General features: G+C 37.0%; 1 protein-coding gene across 5 annotated transcripts in view; it reads right to left on the bottom strand.

Moving 5' to 3' along the window:
* The window catches only part of LOC141300796 (sickle tail protein homolog), a 154,632-nt gene that overhangs the window by 11,939 nt on the left and 123,318 nt on the right, over nucleotides 1-19,375 (bottom strand). For 4 of the 5 annotated variants that reach the window (XM_073831094.1, XM_073831091.1, XM_073831093.1 and 1 more), the window contains 7 exons: nucleotides 13,551-14,302; nucleotides 9,194-9,298; nucleotides 8,816-8,865; nucleotides 5,286-5,449; nucleotides 4,857-5,032; nucleotides 2,237-2,373; nucleotides 1,667-1,814 (listed from right to left, as the gene is read on the bottom strand). In XM_073831094.1, the coding sequence (XP_073687195.1) occupies nucleotides 1,667-1,814; nucleotides 2,237-2,373; nucleotides 4,857-5,032; nucleotides 5,286-5,449; nucleotides 8,816-8,865; nucleotides 9,194-9,298; nucleotides 13,551-14,302 (1,532 nt within the window). The remainder of the gene's footprint in view (nucleotides 1-1,666; nucleotides 1,815-2,236; nucleotides 2,374-4,856; nucleotides 5,033-5,285; nucleotides 5,450-8,815; nucleotides 8,866-9,193; nucleotides 9,299-13,550; nucleotides 14,303-19,375) is intronic. The other variant, XM_073831092.1, reaches the window with a different exon arrangement.

Here is a 19,375-nt window from a genome sequence, read left to right on the forward strand (position 1 = left end):
TTTTAAACAAACCCATAACTCACCCTGGATGTTTGTGCTACCAACATAAATACTATTAACACTATCACATTTTATGTAAAAAAATCTATAACTATAAAATAATTATCAATTAATAATAATAATGATGATGATTTTAATGTTCAAGCCTGCATTTATTCAATCCAAAATACTGCAAAAGCAGTAATATTGTGAAATATTTTCACTATTAAAAATAACTGCTTTAAATTTGAATATATATTGTTTTAAATATATTTTTTTCTTGTGATCAAAGCTAAATTATTAGCATCATTCCTCCAGTCTTCAGTGTCACAGGATCCTTCAGAAATCATTCTAATATGCTGATTTGCTTTTTAAGAAACTTTATTATTATTATTATTATTATCAATATTTAAAACACTACATTTTTACAGGATTATTTGATGAATAGAAAGATCCAAAGAACAGCATTTATCTGAAATAAAAAGCTTTTGTAACATTATACAATAGACCATTCAAAAGTTTGGAGTCAGTATAATTCTTTTTTTGGAAATGAAATTATAGAAATGAATACTTTTATATAGCAAGGATGTTTTAAATTGATCAAAAGTGAAGGAAAAGACATTTATAATGTTACAAAACCTTTCTATTTCAGTAAAATACTGTTCGTATGAACTTTCCATTCAGCAAAGAAAGCTAAACAGAAAACAGCTATTTTAAATAGTAAAAATATTTTACAATTTTACTGTTTTTGTTGTACTTTGGATAAATTAAATGCAGGCTTGGTGAGCAGAAGAGACTTCTTTAAAAACATTAAAAATCTTACTGTCCAATTACGTTTGACTAGTAGCGTACATTCAAAATAGAGTAGAAATAAAATTAATTTCAAAAAGAAAATGGATGTCAGAAAAAGGATGTCAATGTAATTTAATTGAAATAAAAATAATAAATATTTTTTTAAATAAAAGTAAAAATAAAAATACAATCAAATTACATTTAATTACATTTGAATTGAATTACATTTTATAATATAATATAATTAATGTAAGTAAAAAATAATATAAATAAAAAATAAAATTAAAAAAAAAAAAGTAAAAGAAAGGAAAAATTCAATGTATTTTAATTTTAATGACTGATTGCCAGATAACAAAATGGCCACATCTAGACTTGGGGGTGAACACTTTTGACTTGGAGCCAATAACCAGTTAGAAACCAGCTGAAACACCCTTGCAACAAACTATCAGCACCTTCAGAATGTGTAAAAATCTCTTTAGTTTTGCAATTACCTTTTGTGCCGCCAGTGAAGCAGAAACACACACAGCCGCTTTAAAAACAAAACACTATTTTCCAGAATGCTGGTAATATTTACTACATTCGCATATTCACAGAGAATGGCAACCGCCTTGAGACTGATCAGGTCTGACACGGAGAAGAAAGGAAGTGACTAGTAGCAGATGCTCCAGATCTCTCATCTGTCTAAACCTATACAGAGCCTCATGCTCACACATGATTACAATAGAATGAAAGATGGAGAACAGCAACTGCATATTCATTTCCATAAAGCTCTGACTGCTTGAATGCGTGGCTGGAATCAGGAGTACAGATCCATAAAGTTTTTTATTAACCATAATCGTGTTATACTCGCAATTGAAACGTCTGTCTCGATCTTTTTCTCTCTCTCTGTCTGTACCTGCGAAGGTTGCTGAGTGTGTCCGTAAGGGATCGGACTCTCTTCAGCATGCTGTCAAGCTTGTGCGGTTCTTCTTTGAGGAACTTTACAGCCTCCACTTCCACCCTGAGCACTGCCCGCATACGGGATTGAAGAGCTGGAAACTCTCCTGCAAGAAAAAAAAAAATGATGTTTTGCTACTAATCATCATCAGTGTCATCATCTGCCTGACATTTAAACCTGTTTGCGCATGTCGGACGTCATGAAACACACAACTAGAGTTGAGTGGGAAGATCTGTCCCTGGAGGTGAGAAATATTAGCTCATCTATATAAAGATGCCATTATAGCAATATGTAATCTGTTACCTACAAAACTGTGAAAGCATCTTTATCACAGAGGATCTGTCACAATTCACACCCCCAGGGACACAGCTGGCCCACAGCTTCTTCAAGTTGCATAATATTATTAACATGTGTGGGCAGGTCTAATACCGGAGAATGTTCCACTGTAACTAGGGAAGCCACTGATACATTGTAAACAACAAAGTAGAAGGCAAAGTCCGGTAATTTAGTAATTTTTGGTTATTGTACCTTTTAGTCCAGCCAGGTTCTCGCCAACCTTCCTCAGACTGACAGCTCCCTCCTCTACCTCCTTCAGCGTCACGGCTCTCTGAGACACAGCAGGGCCGGAGTCAGTCCTCAGTGTCTCTACATACTGCTCCAAATCCCTACAAAAACACATGTGACACTTATGACACAAATATCAACACTATTTATGAGCCGTTATGAGCCAATCCATCCACATGGTTTTGTGTTTTTTTTTTTATCCAGAGGACCAGTGAATATTGAAATGATACTGTTGTGACACCAGAGGGCAGTGCAGATTTCACATTATGCTCCTTGCCGTCCAGTGTCTTCTGTGGTCTTGCTTGCTAAAATTCTGGTTTATAAACACTTTGCAATATGAGATTATTACATTATGACCACTATGATTTGATTGTGTTACACCATGTCTGTTTATTTCAGCCTCTTGTGCAACACAATATTCACCTTGATTTTATGATTTCTTAAGTATTTAAATTTAGATTGATTATTAAAAAAAATAAATAAATAAATAAAAAATTCTGAGGCCCGCTGGGTGAGAACCACTAGTTTATATTACTGTACACTTTACATTAACCTGGTAAACCTGCTGAATTGCTCAAATATTCAGGAATATTTTTACAGGCCATTAAATTCATAACGCATCCAAAATAAAAACTTGTGTTTACATAATACATGTGTGTGTACTTTGTATATTTATATACACACACATTTATATATTTAAGAAATATATATACAGTTGAAGTCAAAAGTTTACATACACCTTGCAGAATCTGCAAAATGTTATTTTACCAAAATAAGAGGAATCATACAAAATGCATGTTATTTTTTATTTAGTACTGAGCTGAATAAGATATTTCACATAAAAGATGTTTACATATAGTCCAAAAGAGAAAATAATAGTTGAATTAATAGAAATGACCCCGTTCAAAAGTTTACACACACTTAATTCTCAATACTGTGTTGTTACCTGAATGATCCACAGTTTTTGTTTTTGTTTAGTGATAGTTGTTCATGAGTACCTTGTTTGTCCTGAACAGTTAAACTGCCAGCTGTCCTTCAGAAAAGTCCTTCAGGTCCTACAAATTCTTTGGTTTTTCAGCATTTTTGTTTATTTGAATCCTTTCCAACAATGACTGTATGATTTTGAGATCCATCTTTTCACACTGAGGACAACTGAGGGAACTGAGGGAGCCAAGGGGTGAAAACTTTTGAACAGAAGGAAGATTTTTCTTATTTTGCCTAAATATTATTATTTTATTTAGTGACGCCTTTCAGAAGTTACAGAAGATACTCCCATCTTCCCCAGAAGACAAAAAAAGTTAAATTTACCCTGATCTTCTAATTATACATAGTTTTTTTTTCTTTCTGAAGCATCAGTGAGTGTTTGAACCTTCTGTAATAGCTGCATGAGTCCCTCAGTTGTCCTCAGTGTAAAAAAAATGGATCTCAAAATCATACAATCATTGTTGGAAAGGGTTCAAATACATAAAAATGCTGATAAACCAAAGAATCTGTGGGACCTGAAGGACTTCTCTGAAGAACAGCAGGCAGTTTAACTGTTCAGGAAAAACAAGCGACTTATGAACAACTATCACTAAACAAAAAAAACAAAAAAAAAACAAACACAGCTGTGGATCATTCAGGTAACAACACAGTATTAAGAATCAAGGGTAAACTTTTGAACAGGGTCATTTTTATAAATTATTTTCTCTTGTGGATTATATGTAAACGTATTTTATGTGAAACATCTTATTCAGGTCATTATTAAATAAAAATAACATGCATTTTGTATGCTCCCTCTTATTTTGGTGAAATCATTTTTATATTGTGATTTAAACCAAGTTTTAAGAGTTAGTCAATGATTAACCAGTTTTCAATCCCATTTGGACACTGTTAGCGTATGTACAAAAACTAACAGAAGTATAAAATATAAATCTAAAGTGTAAAGTAAGCAGTTTTACACTTTAACAGTTTATATTGGTCTGTTTAAACAACAGATTTTATGTTATGATACTAGAGTACACACATTTTAGGTTCTTAAAAAAGAAAAATAAACAACATCACAGTTTATGTTGAAATTAAAGTATGTTCTACAGTATATTAAATACATCTCTTCATATAAATGATGTATAATTTGGTTTATAAGATGAGGGAGTTTGCTAATGTTTCACACTTCACATCTCCTTTCACAAAGAGGAGGAAACTACTGTTTTGATGCCACATTCCTCAGCTGCCACATGTTTAAAAGTCAAACTGTCCTTGTTGGCTCAACGCTCACAGGCACCAAGAGACCTCTGCTGACTAGGCACTGGCATCAAACCAAGGAAAACAGAGTGTTAATGCTGCTCCTGATCTCTGCCTAATGTTAATTCCCACTGAGTTCAGTTTCGCATTTTTAAAGCTCTCTGGAGATCACGCTTGTTAACCAGTTAAATTAAAGTGGGATTTAATTACGGTTTACACGCAGCAGGGCGGACAGGGCTATAATGAGTTAAAAGAGGGGCTGTAATGAATCGTATAAAGAATGATTTAGAATAAAAGGCATTTGCTTGCCCACAGGAGAATTTCAGAATCCACAGAGTGTGTGAGAATGTGTGTGTCGTACCCCAGCTGGGTGAGAACTCTTTCCTGCATGCTGAGATATCGGTGTCTCTCTTCCTCTACGAGTGTTCTCTGTTTCTGTGGCGGATCGTCCTGTCGTCTCAGCATTTCAGCCAGCTTCGCACTGATCTCTTGCTCCGCACGCTTTATCTGAGCACGCACACACTCCTGATTCTGAAGCTGAAAACACACACAAGAACATTTACTACATGCGTAACATTATAAATGTATTTACTGTGACTAAAGAAAAATATTAGCCAATAGTAATTTAAAAGCCCAAGTGCTAATGGCTCAAATTAAGTTCCTCCCTGTATAATTTTGCCCTAAATTGACATTTACTGAATGTAAATGTCACATTACTCTAGATAGATGAGTTATTAATGTTGAAAAGACAACTGTTTAACAAATATGGGGCAAAATTCACTTTTATTACCTGTAGTTGTCTCATGTGTTGCAGTTGGAGGCGGAGCTCAGAGACATTCTTCCTGAACAAGTGAAGGTTAACATGCGTGGGGGTGGGGCCTAGTGGTGGTGTAGGGGCGGGGCTACGCTCAGGAGGTGCTGTAACAACTTTTGGCGCCAATATTGGAGAACCTCCTAAACACAAAAACACACAAAAACATGACCTACAATGACAGACTCTCAAATGTATGTGTGACATAGTTATGCAAATAGATTGCTGGAAATAATGTGACAGTCCAGGTTTTATAGATTTTAATCATTCAAAAAGGGAGTTTCTTATCTTTGTATCCACCTATTTCTTCCTGTAAGAGTGGGCGGGGCCATTTGTACATTTTATGGGCGTGGCCTCTGGTCTCATCCACGCCCAGCTATTTTTAGCTATACAAAAATAGCTCATTTTGCTGCTTGATATTGCAAATTGGTGTGTCTTACCATGTTATTTTAATGTGTTATCTTAATTATGAGCACACTGGTTTGAAGTGCAAACAGTTTTACTGTTTATTACATGTTGTTATTCTTCTTGTGTTTTCCCTATAGCGAATAATGAACTGTAAGTCTCACCCATAGGCTTACTTCCGCAATGAGAAAAAAAGGTGGATAGCTCAATAACTTATGTGGTTTATTTAATCAATTTAAAGGAACACTCCACTTTTTTTGGAAATAGGCTCATTCTCCAACTCCCCCCGAGTTAATATGTTGATTTTTACCGTTTTGAAATCCATTCAGCCGTTCTCCTGTTCTGGCGATATCACTTTTAGCATAGCTTAGCATAGATCATTGAATCCTATTAGACCAATAGCATTGCGTCCAAAAATGACCAACGAGTTTCCATATTTGTTGTATTTAAAACTTGACTCTTCTGTAGTTATATCGTGTACTAAGACCGGTGGAAATGCAAAGCTGCGAGTTTCTAGGCTGATAAGATTAGGAACTACACTTCCATTCCGGCGTAATAGTCAAGGAAGTTTGCTGCCGTAATATAGCCCAAGGCAGGCGGAGTATTATCAGAAATGAGTTCCCAGCTAGTTTAGCATTTGCACATGTGCTGCGTGATATTACTGCTCCTGCTTCGGCCATATTACGGCAGCAAACTTTCTTGACTATTACGCTGGAATGGGAGTGTAGTTCCTAATCTTATCAGCCTAGAAAATTGAAGCTTTGCATTTCCACCGGTCTTAGTACACGATATAACTACAGAAGAGTCAAGTTTTAAATAGGACAAATATGGAAACTCGTTGGTCATTTTTGAACGTGATGCTATTGGTCTAATAGGATTCAATGATCTATGCTAAGCTATGCTAAAAGTGATATCGCCAGAACAGGAGAACGGCTGAATGGATTTCAAAACGGTAAAACTCAACTTATTAACTCTGGGGGAGTTGGAGAATGAGCCTATTTCCAAAAAAAGTGGAGTGTTCCTTTAAGTGTCTAAACAAAAATATATTCACATATATTGGCCCTAAGCTTAAGGAGATGTTATTTGTTGTTGTACCAATATTTGACTGTAACAATTGGCAAGACTGCATTTCAAACTCCACTGAGCGTAAGTGAAAAACAAAATACAGCAATTCAGGTCAGTTCTTGCAAAAGTACACATTTATGTGAGTGCGCAAGACAGCATGTAGACATGTTTGTTCTTTTGAGGCTTATTCTGTTCAAGTGACTCACTCTCTGTGTACACATCAGCGTGTATGTGTGGAAAGAGTGGGAAAACATGTGGCAGGCTGCGTTTCTGAGTGACAGATGAGTGGGAGAAATCAGATTTTTGGGGTGCACAAGAGCCACTGCATTACGATCTGTTGCTGAGAAAGCCAACATACACATTTACTCACATATACACAAACAGTGGTCTACCAATATAGATTTTTTTGATGGCCGATGCCAATCAGTGGCTGATATATATGATATCGCACTACTTAATTTAAAGGGATAGTTCACCCAAAAATTTAAAATTCTGTCATTAATTACACACCATCTATGTTGTTCCACCTGTAAGACCTTTGTTCATCTTCGGAACACAAATCCAAAATTTTTCTGAAACTGCATAGACAGCAATGCAACTGACATGTTTAAGGCCCAGAAAAGTAGTAAAGGCATTGTTAAAATAGTCCATGTGACATCAGTGGTATAACTGTAATGTTATGAAGCTACAAGGATACTTTATGTGTGCAAACAAAAATTTACTCAACTTTACTCAACAATTTCTTCTCTTCCATGTCAGTCTTCGAGGCACATTCACGACAGTACCACAACCACTGATGCCAAATGGACTATTTTAATGATGTTCTTACTACCTTTCTGGGCTTTAAAGGAACACTCCACTTTTTTGGAAACAGGCTCATTCTCCAACTCCCCCGAGTTAATAAGTTGAGTTTCACCATTTTGAAATCCATTCAGCCGTTCTCCTGTTCTGGTGATATCACTTTTAGCATAGCTTAGCATAGATCATTAAATCCTATTAGACCAATAGCATCGCGTTCAAAAATGACAAACAAGTTTCGATGTTTGTCCTATTAAAAACTTGACTCTTCTGTAGTTATATCGTGCACTAATACCGGCGGAAAATGTAAAGCTGCGATTTTCTTGGCCGATAAGATTAGGAACTACACTTCCTTTCTGGCGTAATTGTCAAGGAAGTTTGCTGCCGTAACATGGCCGAAGCAGGCGCAGTAATATCACGCAGCACATGTGCAAATGGGAATGGGAGTGTAGTTCCTAATCTTATTGGCCTAGAAAATCACAGCTTTACATTTTCCGCCTATTTCCAAAAAAAGTGGAATGTTCCTTTAAACTTGTCAGTTGTGTTGCTGTCTATGCAGGGTCAAAAATCAAAAATAACTTAATTTATGTTCCGAAGATGAACAAAGGTCTTTCGGGTTTGGGATGACATGAGGTTGAGTAATTCATGACAGAAATTTCATTTTTGGGTAAACTATCCCTTTAAATATAGTAAAAACATATGCATAACAATTGCTGGAATAAAATTCTAATTTATTTTACAAAATATTTACTAAATTAGAAATTATTTGAAAAGAACCATTTTTGGTTCCCCAAAGAACCTTTCAGTGAACAATTCTTAAATGAACCATTTTGAAGAACATTTTAAAAATCAAATCTAACTTTTTCTGCATTTAAAATGTTCCATGGATGTTCAAGGTTGTTCATAGAACCATCAATGCCAATAAAGAACCTTTATTTTTAAGAGCGTACAGTGCACAAAGTATATGACACGAACATGACAGCATAAAACTGAATATAATGCAGCATAGTTTAAAAACCAAGGATTTAAAATCTGATTGTACACACATTTTTATGCAGTCTACAAATGCACACTTCAGAAGATCTCGCTGCTGCATTCTTCAAAGTTTTAATTATATAAATGCGTATTTGCTGATTGTTGACAGTAGATATAATACTATGGCTTCTACGAAATATAACGGATGACCACTACAAACAAACAAATACATCTGTGCTATGAAGCAATGGAAAGAAGAAATTTACCTGTGCTAGATGTGCTGTGCGCCGGTGATCCGGACTTTACTGGTTTCTCACTGAAAAAAAAAAATAGTGGAGATAACAAATGACTAAATGCAAATATGAACACGTATATACACAGACAAAATCATTCTACAAACACTTGAAGTTAGTCTGTGTTACACAAGCACTGCCATTCAATCAGGCACCGGTTACAGTGTGAATGAGTCAATTTTAGTTCATGCACAGTTAGTAGTCATCTAATCCACCAAGTCTTTTTCAAACACTCAGTGTCTGATTTCCACCACCATTAATCCACCACAAGCCTTCTATTTCCTTTTCTTACTTCATTTGGGAAACGATGTGATTTACTGGGAACTACATTACACAGCCTGCCCTGCTTACCTGGGGTGTTCCTTGTTGCTGTTAGTGCTGTGGCTCTTTAAGAGAGCATGCTGCACAAGACCAGTCAGACTGGCTATTTGGTCCTCCATGGCCTTCATTCTCTCTCTGCAGATAGAGCATATCGCACGCTTACTACTGATGGGGTATGTGTGGGGACGGACGAGGGGGGAAAATTGAAATAACAGTGGGACCATGTACCTCATGAAATGGCTTAGTTGTCTAAGGCCATTTTACTCTAATAAAATAAAAACGCTGATCTGGTTAATGGCATTTTGGCTGTTTAAAGTCTAAATTTACTCGTAATATGTATATTTGTGTTTATTTATTTGTTATAAACTGATCAAAAGTGACAGTGAGAACATTTAAAATATTACAAAATATTCCTATTCCAAATAAATTCTGTTCTTTTGAACTTTTTCAGAAAATTCTGAAAAAAAAAAAGTTTTCACGGAAATATTCAGCAGCACAATGGTTTTCAGCATTGTTAATAATAATACAGGTCCTTCTCAAAAAATTAGCACATTGTGATAAAGTTCATTATTTTCTGTAATGTACTGATAAACATTAGACTTTCATATATTTTAGATTCATTACACACAACTGAAGTAGTTCAAGCCTTTTATTGTTTTAATATTGATGATTTTGGCATACAGCTCATGAAAACCCAAAATTCCTATGTCAAAAAATTAGCATATCATGAAAAGGTTCTCTAAACGAGCTATTAACCTAATCATCTGAATCAACTAATTAACTCTAAACACCTGCAAAAGATTCCTAAGGCTTTTAAAAACTCCCAGCCTGGTTCATTACTCAAAACCGCAATCATGGGTAAGACTGCCGACCAGAAGGCCATCATTGACACCCTCAAGCAAGAGGTAAGACACAGAAAGAAATTTCTGAACGAATATGCTGTTCCCAGAGTGCTGTATCAAGGCACCTCAGTGGGAAGTCTGTGGGAAGGAAAAAGTGTGGCAGAAAACGCTGCACAACGAGAAGAGGTGACCGGACCCTGAGGAAGATTGTGGAGAAGGACCGATTCCAGACCTTGGGGGACCTGCGGAAGCAGTGGACTGAGTCTGGAGTAGAAACATCCAGAGCCACCGTGTACAGGCGCCAGGTCAAGCCACTTTTGAACCAGAAACAGCGGCAGAAGCGCCTGACCTGGGCTACAGAGAAGCAGCACTGGACTGTTGCTCAGTGGTCCAAAGTACTTTTTTCGGACGAAAGCAAATTTTGCATGTCATTCGGAAATCAAGGTGCCAGAATCTGCAGGAAGACTGGGGAGAGGGAAATGCCAAAATGCCTGAAGTCCAGTGTCAAGTACCCACAGTCAGTGATGGTCTGGGGTGCCATGTCAGCTGCTGGTGTTGGTCCACTGTGTTTTATCAAGGGCAGGGTCAATGCAGCTAGCTATCAGGAGATTTTGGAGCACTTCATGCTTCCATCTGCTGAAAAGCTTTATGGAGATGAAGATTTCATTTTTCAGCACGACCTGGCACCTGCTCACAGTGCCAAAACCACTGGTAAATGGTTTACTGACCATGGTATTACTGTGTTCAATTGGCCTGCCAACTCTCCTGACCTGAACCCCATAGAGAATCTGTGGGATATTGTGAAGAGAAAGTTGAGAGACGCAAGACCCAACACTCTGGATGAGCTTAAGGTCGCTATCGAAGCATCCTGGGCCTCCATAACACCTCAGCAGTGCCACAGGCTGATTGCCTCCATGCCACACCGCATTGAAGCAGTCATTTCTGCAAAAGAATTCCCGACCAAGTATTGTGTGCATAACTGAACATAATTATTTGAAGGTTGACTTTTTTTGTATTAAAAACACTTTTCTTTTATTGGTCGGATGAAATATGCTAATCTTTTGAGATAGGAATTTTGGGTTTTCATGAGCTGTATGCCAAAATCATCAATATTAAAACAATAAAAGGCTTGAACTACTTCAGTTTTGTGTAATGAATCTAAAATATATGAAAGTCTAATGTTTATCAGTACCTTACAGAAAATAATGAACTTTATCACAATATGCTAATTTTTTGAGAAGGACCTGTATATATTTCTTGAGCAACAAATGAGCATATTAGAATGATTTCTGAATAACCATGTGACACTGAAGACTCATCAATTTTTAAATTGTAATAATATTTAAAACGACTACTGTTATACTGTATATTGGTTGAGCATTGAATAAACAACTTGAAGTAAAAAAAAACTCTTGGCAACATATTCACCACATTTAAATTCTAAAAGACTTCCTTGATTCAAGGTCAACCCTATAACTACAAAAAGCATTAAGCAAAAGGAAGTATGAACTGGACTCCTGCCTATCTTTGTAGCATATACAAAAAGCCCCCACATTAAATCACAAACATTAGCTGGTCAAATGATGATTAACTAAAGTCTTTTTTTTTAAATGCTAAACTGCCCATTTGCCCTTTCTGCGCCAAAGCACACACCGAACCACTATTTCTTTGCTCTACAAGATAATGTTAGAAACATCTGGCCTGTATGTGCTCTGCCCTTTAAAAACAGTTTAGCATGTTGACTCGGTGTATCGACTGTTCTCAGCTAGTGAGTACATCGCCAAGCACAATAAATCTGACTTACAAGGCACAGACAAACATAAAGAGTACGATTAAGTCCACTTAACCAACACAGTAAAACAAAACTGACTGAATTACAGTTCAAAGTCTTCTACCGAGTTACTTAAGGCTGTATTCTTGAAAACAAACGCAGCTAAACAGCTTTATCAACCCAATAACTAGGGATATGCGAGGCCATTTGAATAGTCGACTACATAGTAATGCTGCTGCTAGCTGACATTGCTAACAGGCTAGTTGTTTACATTTATGTTTTTCTTTATATTTTTAGAAAGGATATGTATTTATAGCTGTCTTGCTAATCTTACATTTTAAAATTAATATATTGTTGTTAAAAGTGTATATCGAGAGTGAAAAACAAAATCAGTTATTTTACCTCATATCTTTTATGCATTTGTTTTCTTTGTATCACTCACACCGGGCTTTAAGAAATGTTCACTTAGAACGTGAGGAAGTATTTTGACTTATAATAAAATAGAAAGGTTTTGTGTAGTCTGTATAATATTAAATTGGTGTGTACCAATTAAGCTTGCTTACAGTTTTTCTGAACTACCAGTTATGAGGGTCAATACCAGCATAAAATTTGATACCAGTTTAAAAAGTAAACATACTTGCTTATAACAGACTTTTGAGTTTCTATTTATCGGTACTGTACAGCTGATTCAGCTTCTTTTAATATACAGTATATGTCTATATTTGCTAACATTGATTAAGTGTACACTTATGTTTATGTACAATGATCATAATGAAATTCAGTATGGGGTTTGACTGTTGGATTCATAGATTAAGTAGGTTATTTCAAATGGATTGCATATATAGACTATTTTTTGACTCTCTTCTGGGTGTTAGAGCAGTCGACTAGTCAGCTATAAAATTGCCATTTAAACACGCACATTTAATAACAGCTGCTAGTAGATGAGACATTGACGATGTGTTTTGGATGCAGTTAGGGAATGTCATGATGCAGTGGAAGACAATAAACCAATGCAGAGTTAGAATACAAACATATCACAGATGCTGATGTATACTGGGATGTTGATCTGGTCTCATGACGAAAAAGTACCTGTGGGAACGTTTTCGTGAGACGTGAAATACATATCACTAAGTACAGTTTCCAACAAAAATGTCCACTAAGCGGGGCTAAAAGAGTGTTCATATCAGTATAGCGTAATTTGAAGTTAAACACAATTTAACAGGTAGAACATTCAATTTATTATTAGTTTCCAGCCACAGCTGTATCAACCAAGTTTTATGTGACGTTGTACGTGTCACCGCAGTTCTGACTTGAAAAGTCTATTGAGTGGTGCTGTAACTCTAATGCTCTGTGATGTTTTCAAATAATGTACCATCTGTACTACACCTAAACCTACCTCAACGAAAGCGAATGTGATCTAAAAACACAATCACAAGCATGCCATTTTAGCATGTTTTTGATGGGATTTGTACCCAAGGATTCCGCATCCTAAGTCCAGTTCTGTGCTGGCAAGCTTGTTTCATCCAGAAAGCGAAAGATATGGAGCTGTAATCATAACTGTGTATCAAAACAATTTAAGTGCTCACTGGTTCACCGCCTCTAGTGTTCATTTCTGTTGTAAACTGCAGTGATATGTACTTATTGGTACGTATTCCGCGTCTCGCGAAAAGTTCCCACAGGTACGTATTCGCCTTGAGACCAGGTTGGATGTTGTAGATGGAAAGTTAGTTGTTTTCATGCTTAATATTCTCATTTGCTCTTAATGATGACTTACCGTGTTTGAGGGTCTGCCGGGGGGGCAAGAGGATTGTGAACCTGATGTTCAGGGGTGGCCGGGGACCCCATGCCACCCCTTGCCTTTATCATGGTATCCATAGCAAGAGGAGCCTCCTTCCTAAATGACTGTCTGATAGGCGATGCCCTCTCCAGAGTCATGGAACTTTGTGGTTGTACTGTGTGAATGTCTATCATTCGCATCTCGCCCATTCGGTGTGGAGAAGGGGGCGGGGTTTTGGAGCCTAGCATGGGTAGCTGGCTATCTGTGTACTTTCTGCTTTTCTGTCGGAAGAGTGAAGGATGGTCCGCGGGCTCCATTGGAACGCCGGGGTTACTGTAAGAGCGCATGGTGGCTCGGTGGTAGGCGTGGTCTACCGTGTCAGGGGGCGGGGCATGGTGATGTAACATATAGGGGTCAGCATAATGACTTTCGGCTCGGGCGGGCAACGACATGCTCTTTGCAGCTACGTCTTCGTCTGGTTTGACGTCGCGCCGCTCCAGGATGGCGCTCGGGCAGGGGGAGGATGCACGAGGAGGGGCAGGGAGTGTGTGTCCCGCTCGCTCACGTGGCATTGTGGCAACCCCACCGCCTGAGTTGCGCGGGCCGAAAGGGATACGGGATGGGGAGGGAGGCATCGCATGAGGTGTGGTAGGGGACATGGAGCCCTGCATATGGGGTGGAGGGGGACCCATCGGGGGCTGCCGGAGAGGATGACCACTTGGTCCAGCGTACATCATCTCTCTGTGAACCTGAATGAGAGAGAAAAATGATATGGAATTTGTTAAAAGAGAGAAAACATTTCAAACACACAGCTGAATTAAAACAGCTTAAAACAACATAAGTTGGTTTGCTGGTTTTAGTTGGTCTTTTAGCCAGCTTAAAGTGATAGTTAACCCAAAAATGAAAATTCTGTCATTAATTAACTCACCCTAAACTCGCAAGACTTTCGTTCATCTTCAAGAGAAAATCTGAGAGCTTTCTGACTCTCCATAGACTGCAAGGGTTTTACCACGTTCAAGGCCCAGAAAGGTACCAAGAACAACGACAAAATAGTCCATGTGACATCAGTGTTTCAATTGTGATTTTATGAAGATATGAGAAAACTTCTTGTGCACAAAAAAACAAACAAACAAAAAAACATACTGCTCCGAAGACACAAAAAAGTAAATTGTATTTGGTAACATGACCTGTATTTGGTAAGTGGCTTACGCAGCTAAATAAAAAAATTTAATAAAATAAAATCACATTCAAATAATATTTCCGACCATATTTCTACATTTAGAACCATAATGCAATTTCTAAAAAAAAAAAAAGGAAAATTAAAGAACAAAACACTAAAAATAAAATAAAATTGCTTTAAAATTATACTTTGAATGTTATTTAAAGATAAAACCCAGTGTTATTTTAGTATTATTTGCATGTTACTGTAGAATTTATTTTTTAAAGTTCAGTTTTCATTTTAATTTTAGTAACTTTGTTATGTGCTATTGTTGTTTTTATTTTTTTATTTATTTATTTTTCTTAAATATTTCTATTAAGCTTCAATTTATTATGATTTTGGTTGTATTTTTGGTAATTTCAGTAATTTCATTAAGTTGACAGTGCAACATTCTAATTTTCAACATTTCTAATTTTTATTCTAACAAATTTTTCTATTTTTCAAATCATTTTGATTTTATACACACAAAAAGAGGTCTATATGATCTCCAATGTTCGAGTTTAGTCTAGAAAGGTTTTCTGTTCATTCATCACAGTGAGAAAGAAGTGTTACATTTCCATCTCACATGTGAAATGAAAGGGCTGAAAGAAGTCAAACAAAAAACCCTTCTGCTTGGATCAAATAATATGTCATTGTGCTCTGTCTAAATTCAGAGCACCTGCAATCTGTGCTGGTTTTTTAACAGGCAGCACACATGGGCAGCCTGATCTGACCCGACCACCCAAGAAAGTCCTTAAGAGTAGACTAATCTCACTAATATGCTTCAGATGGAAGCTCATATTCTAAAAAAAAACTGTGCAAGTATGTGCGTGTGCACTGAAACATAAGTGTTCATGGTTTATATACATCCTACAATGTAATTAAAAAGCATAAGTGGATATAGTATTGCATCAAACAGAGTCTGTATGCATAAACCTAGGCTACTGGCTTACTGCAATCTACTAAAAACAAAAGATGATCAGATAAGCTGCTAAACACAACAGAGACAGAAAAAAACTAAACAACATAAGACAATTAAGAACACTTAAAAATAATTCTTCAGTTGTATCTGCATCTGATAAGTTACCGCATGCAACAAAAAGTAAAAACAAATATGCTACTGAGATTTTAGATATGACCTGAGCGGATGAAAGATTTCCGATCAGTGTGCTTCAGAATGCAGAACTTCACGCCTGAGGATACCAAACAGACAAACTCAGATGTATCCGGCACCAAACTCAGTAATGAGGAGCAACAGGAAAAACCATATGACTTAACAGATGAATAGGATTCAGAGAAAAAAACAGGTTTAGAGTGAAACTAAATGTGCTCTTTTTCGGTATGTAAAATGACAGACAAACAAAACAGTCAGTCAGTCAGACTTTTCCATCACCTCAGGCTCGATTTCATTTAGCACAAAGCCTTTACCAGTAACTAGTTAAAAAGCAAAAGTAGCAAATCAAATCAAGTTCCGTTTTAATTAGCATACACCTTGCTTATGAAGGCAGTAGATAGCAAAGCAGTTATTGCCTGACCACGTCTGCCTCATTCAAAAATAGTAAACAAAGCAGAGACATACAGAAGAAACAGACAAGAACGCTCCTTTAAGCCAAAGAGCTTTGTCAAATAATAGAAAGACGACAAAATTATGTTCCTTGGTTCATAGCATTGCCCTGCTTCTCTGAATGTCAAACAATGAGAGCATTGTGTTGGGGTGAGTCAGCGTTCAGGCTACACCCAGAACAGGTGAGACTTCCAAGTCTTTATCAGCCTCAGGACACCAGTATGCTATTTTGCAACATTGTATCACCATGGTGGTGAATCCTAGAAATAAATATGCAATTCACTTACCACTTTACCACTTCAAACATGTAAAAACGAAACAAACAAAAAATAAATAAATCTAGCTTTCTGCCAGAACTTGTGTATGTCCTCAGAAAGTTTCAGCTCAAAATACCCTACAGTTCTTCTTATATAGTTTTGAAAATGGCTATTTTGAGTAGAAGCAGAAACACACTGTTTTCTAAGCGCACCTATCTGAAGAACGCTCACAGAAAGCGTCTGCCACATGGCATGTGAGTACTAAACTAAGTTCTCTTTCACGTCTTATTGCGCTTGAACTGTCAAATACACACAAGCTTATGTTAAGCTCACGAGTTTTAGTCAGTTATGTCTCCTCTGAGGTTGGGACTCTAAATAGTGTTCTATACTCGTCTGTGCAGCCATTTAGCCATGGCATAAGAACTAGTACACCATTTTCGCTTGCAAAACACAATTGCGACACTGTGTTTAAAGCAGCTTTTGTCCTAGGTGAACTTGCGCATAGTTTTTTATGTAGCTTTGCAGGTAGGCCTCTTGAAGCACTTTGGAGACATTGCCACAATTCTTCTGGCTTTTGGTCTGTCTCAGTTTGTTCTGTTTCTTCATATCATTCCAGACAGATTGGATGATGATGAGATCAGATCTCTGTGGAGCACTGGCTGTTGTTAGACTCTTTGTGCAAACAGAAATCTTATTGGGTTATTACAATTAATGGCAAAATGGAAATGTGAACTACTCTCACACTACAGCAAAAGATAGAAAGAACTGACTTAAAACCAATTTTTTTTTAACTGGTGAAAATACTAGTGTTCTAATAATTTTGGCCACCACTGTATATATAAAAGGTTTTAAGCCAGTTATTTATATCTGGGTAGGTAATAAATGTCAGTTTACATTTCAGTTTTTTGTTTGTTTAAATTAAACATCTCCAAGATGTATGAAATGTGTTGCACTAGTGGTGCACTGCCTGTTGTCAGACTCTTTGTCATATAACAGTCTAAGTGGATTATTACAATTAATGGCACATGTAATGTTTGAAAATTTAAACTGACATTTCCTACTGACAAACTCGAGCAAAAGATAAAATAACTGGCTTAAAACCAATTTGTGTTGGTGAAAATACTGAAGGTGTAAGACTTTTGCACAATGCTGTATATATACTACTTGTTAAAGAGAGCAGAAAGCAGATTTGTTGGAGTTTGATACAGTGGAAGGCATAACAATCACCTCCAGATGTTACCTGAGCAACACTGTCTGAATAACATGAAAGTTTTTGCCTGTCTCAACCTCTCCGGGTTCTCATCTCTACGGTTTCTCTCTGCATTACCTTAAAAGGTAGAGAATTTGCTGGAGGAAGGCTTACATGAAACATTAAACCTGTGATAAATAAAGAAATCAAAAGATGATGGAATGAGAACATTTGGTTTGAATTTGGCCCAGGAGGGATTAAAGACAAATCTGATGCCCCCTTTTTCCACTCATTTTCTGCTCCCCTTGCTTTCTCTTTAGATAAATTGCCACAAGGGCTTGTTAAAGCCTACAACCAGAAAATGTATGCGTAGGGAAAAGATACTCTAGACCTGTGAGATGATCGATTTTAGATTTGCAAAATACAAAAATACAAACCTACACTGCAGTTGTCCACTTTAGATGCAGGGCAGTTTTTGGCCAAAATGATCGGCCCAAACTTCATGCATACAGTCAAAAGAGACTCGTTTGACCATACGTTCATGCAGAGAGCTCAATTTAGCAGACTGCATTGATTTTTATGGGTCTGTTTCAAATTAACAGTCATCTGTAAACTGTGGTCAGTCACGCTGCACAATAACCTGTTTGCTGTTTTAACAGACTGGCACTGAGACACACACAGCTGCATGCTTATGAGCTTAGATGTGTGAGCAAATAAGTACGGACACACAGATTCACATCTGAATCTATGCACTACGGTTACAGCAATCTCATGCAATCATTTTAAATCAAAATACACATTCAAAGACAGGAAACAGCCTCTATACTGTAAAAATGATCGCAATTTTAATGGTAAAAGACTAAGGGTGTGTTCACACTTGTCATGTTTGGTTAGATTAAAACAAACTCTGGTGCGATTGCTCTGTTAGTGCAATTCATTTGAGTAAATGTGGACGCTGCCATCCGAACCCTGGTGCGCACCAAACAGACGGGCCGAGACCGCTAAAAAGATGTCTCGGTGCGGTTCGAATGAAATATGAACACAACATGGACCAAATACTTCTAAACGAAACAAAAACAGGAAGTAATGACAAGATGCGATACTATGTGACATGATTTTACGAAGGGAACAAGCGGTGTATCCAAAACAAAACAAGCAGAGGGCAAACGTAGAGCAATGAGGCGGTAAAATGCCTTTTATGAGCTCTTTGTGAGTTCACAGGTGGTAAAAAAATTAAATCATATACACACAACAATGAGCATGCTTAGTCCAGCAGACAGCATTGTGTGTATTACTGTTACTTTCGGTTTTTGAAAGGAAAGCACCGATTCCGATCAACATATGCATCTATAAGTATAAGGGTTTTTTACGCATCTCTGCAAATGGCCTTTCTTAATAATGTGCTAGTTAGCAAGTTTCACATCTAAACGCAGCTTAATGCGGCTAAAGTAAACATTACGGCTTGTCATCCCACGTCAGAGAGGGGCGGGGCCAGCAGAGCTCATTAGCATTTAAAGGACCATGCAACAGAATAGCTCACTCTAAAAAGGGCTGATTTTGACCAGGTAAAAATAGTGTTTTTTACACTACCATTGAGAAATTTTAACCAAAGTA

The sequence above is a fragment of the Garra rufa genome, chromosome 24 (genome assembly GCF_049309525.1).
Source record: "Garra rufa chromosome 24, GarRuf1.0, whole genome shotgun sequence".
Lineage (NCBI taxonomy): Eukaryota > Metazoa > Chordata > Actinopteri > Cypriniformes > Cyprinidae > Garra > Garra rufa.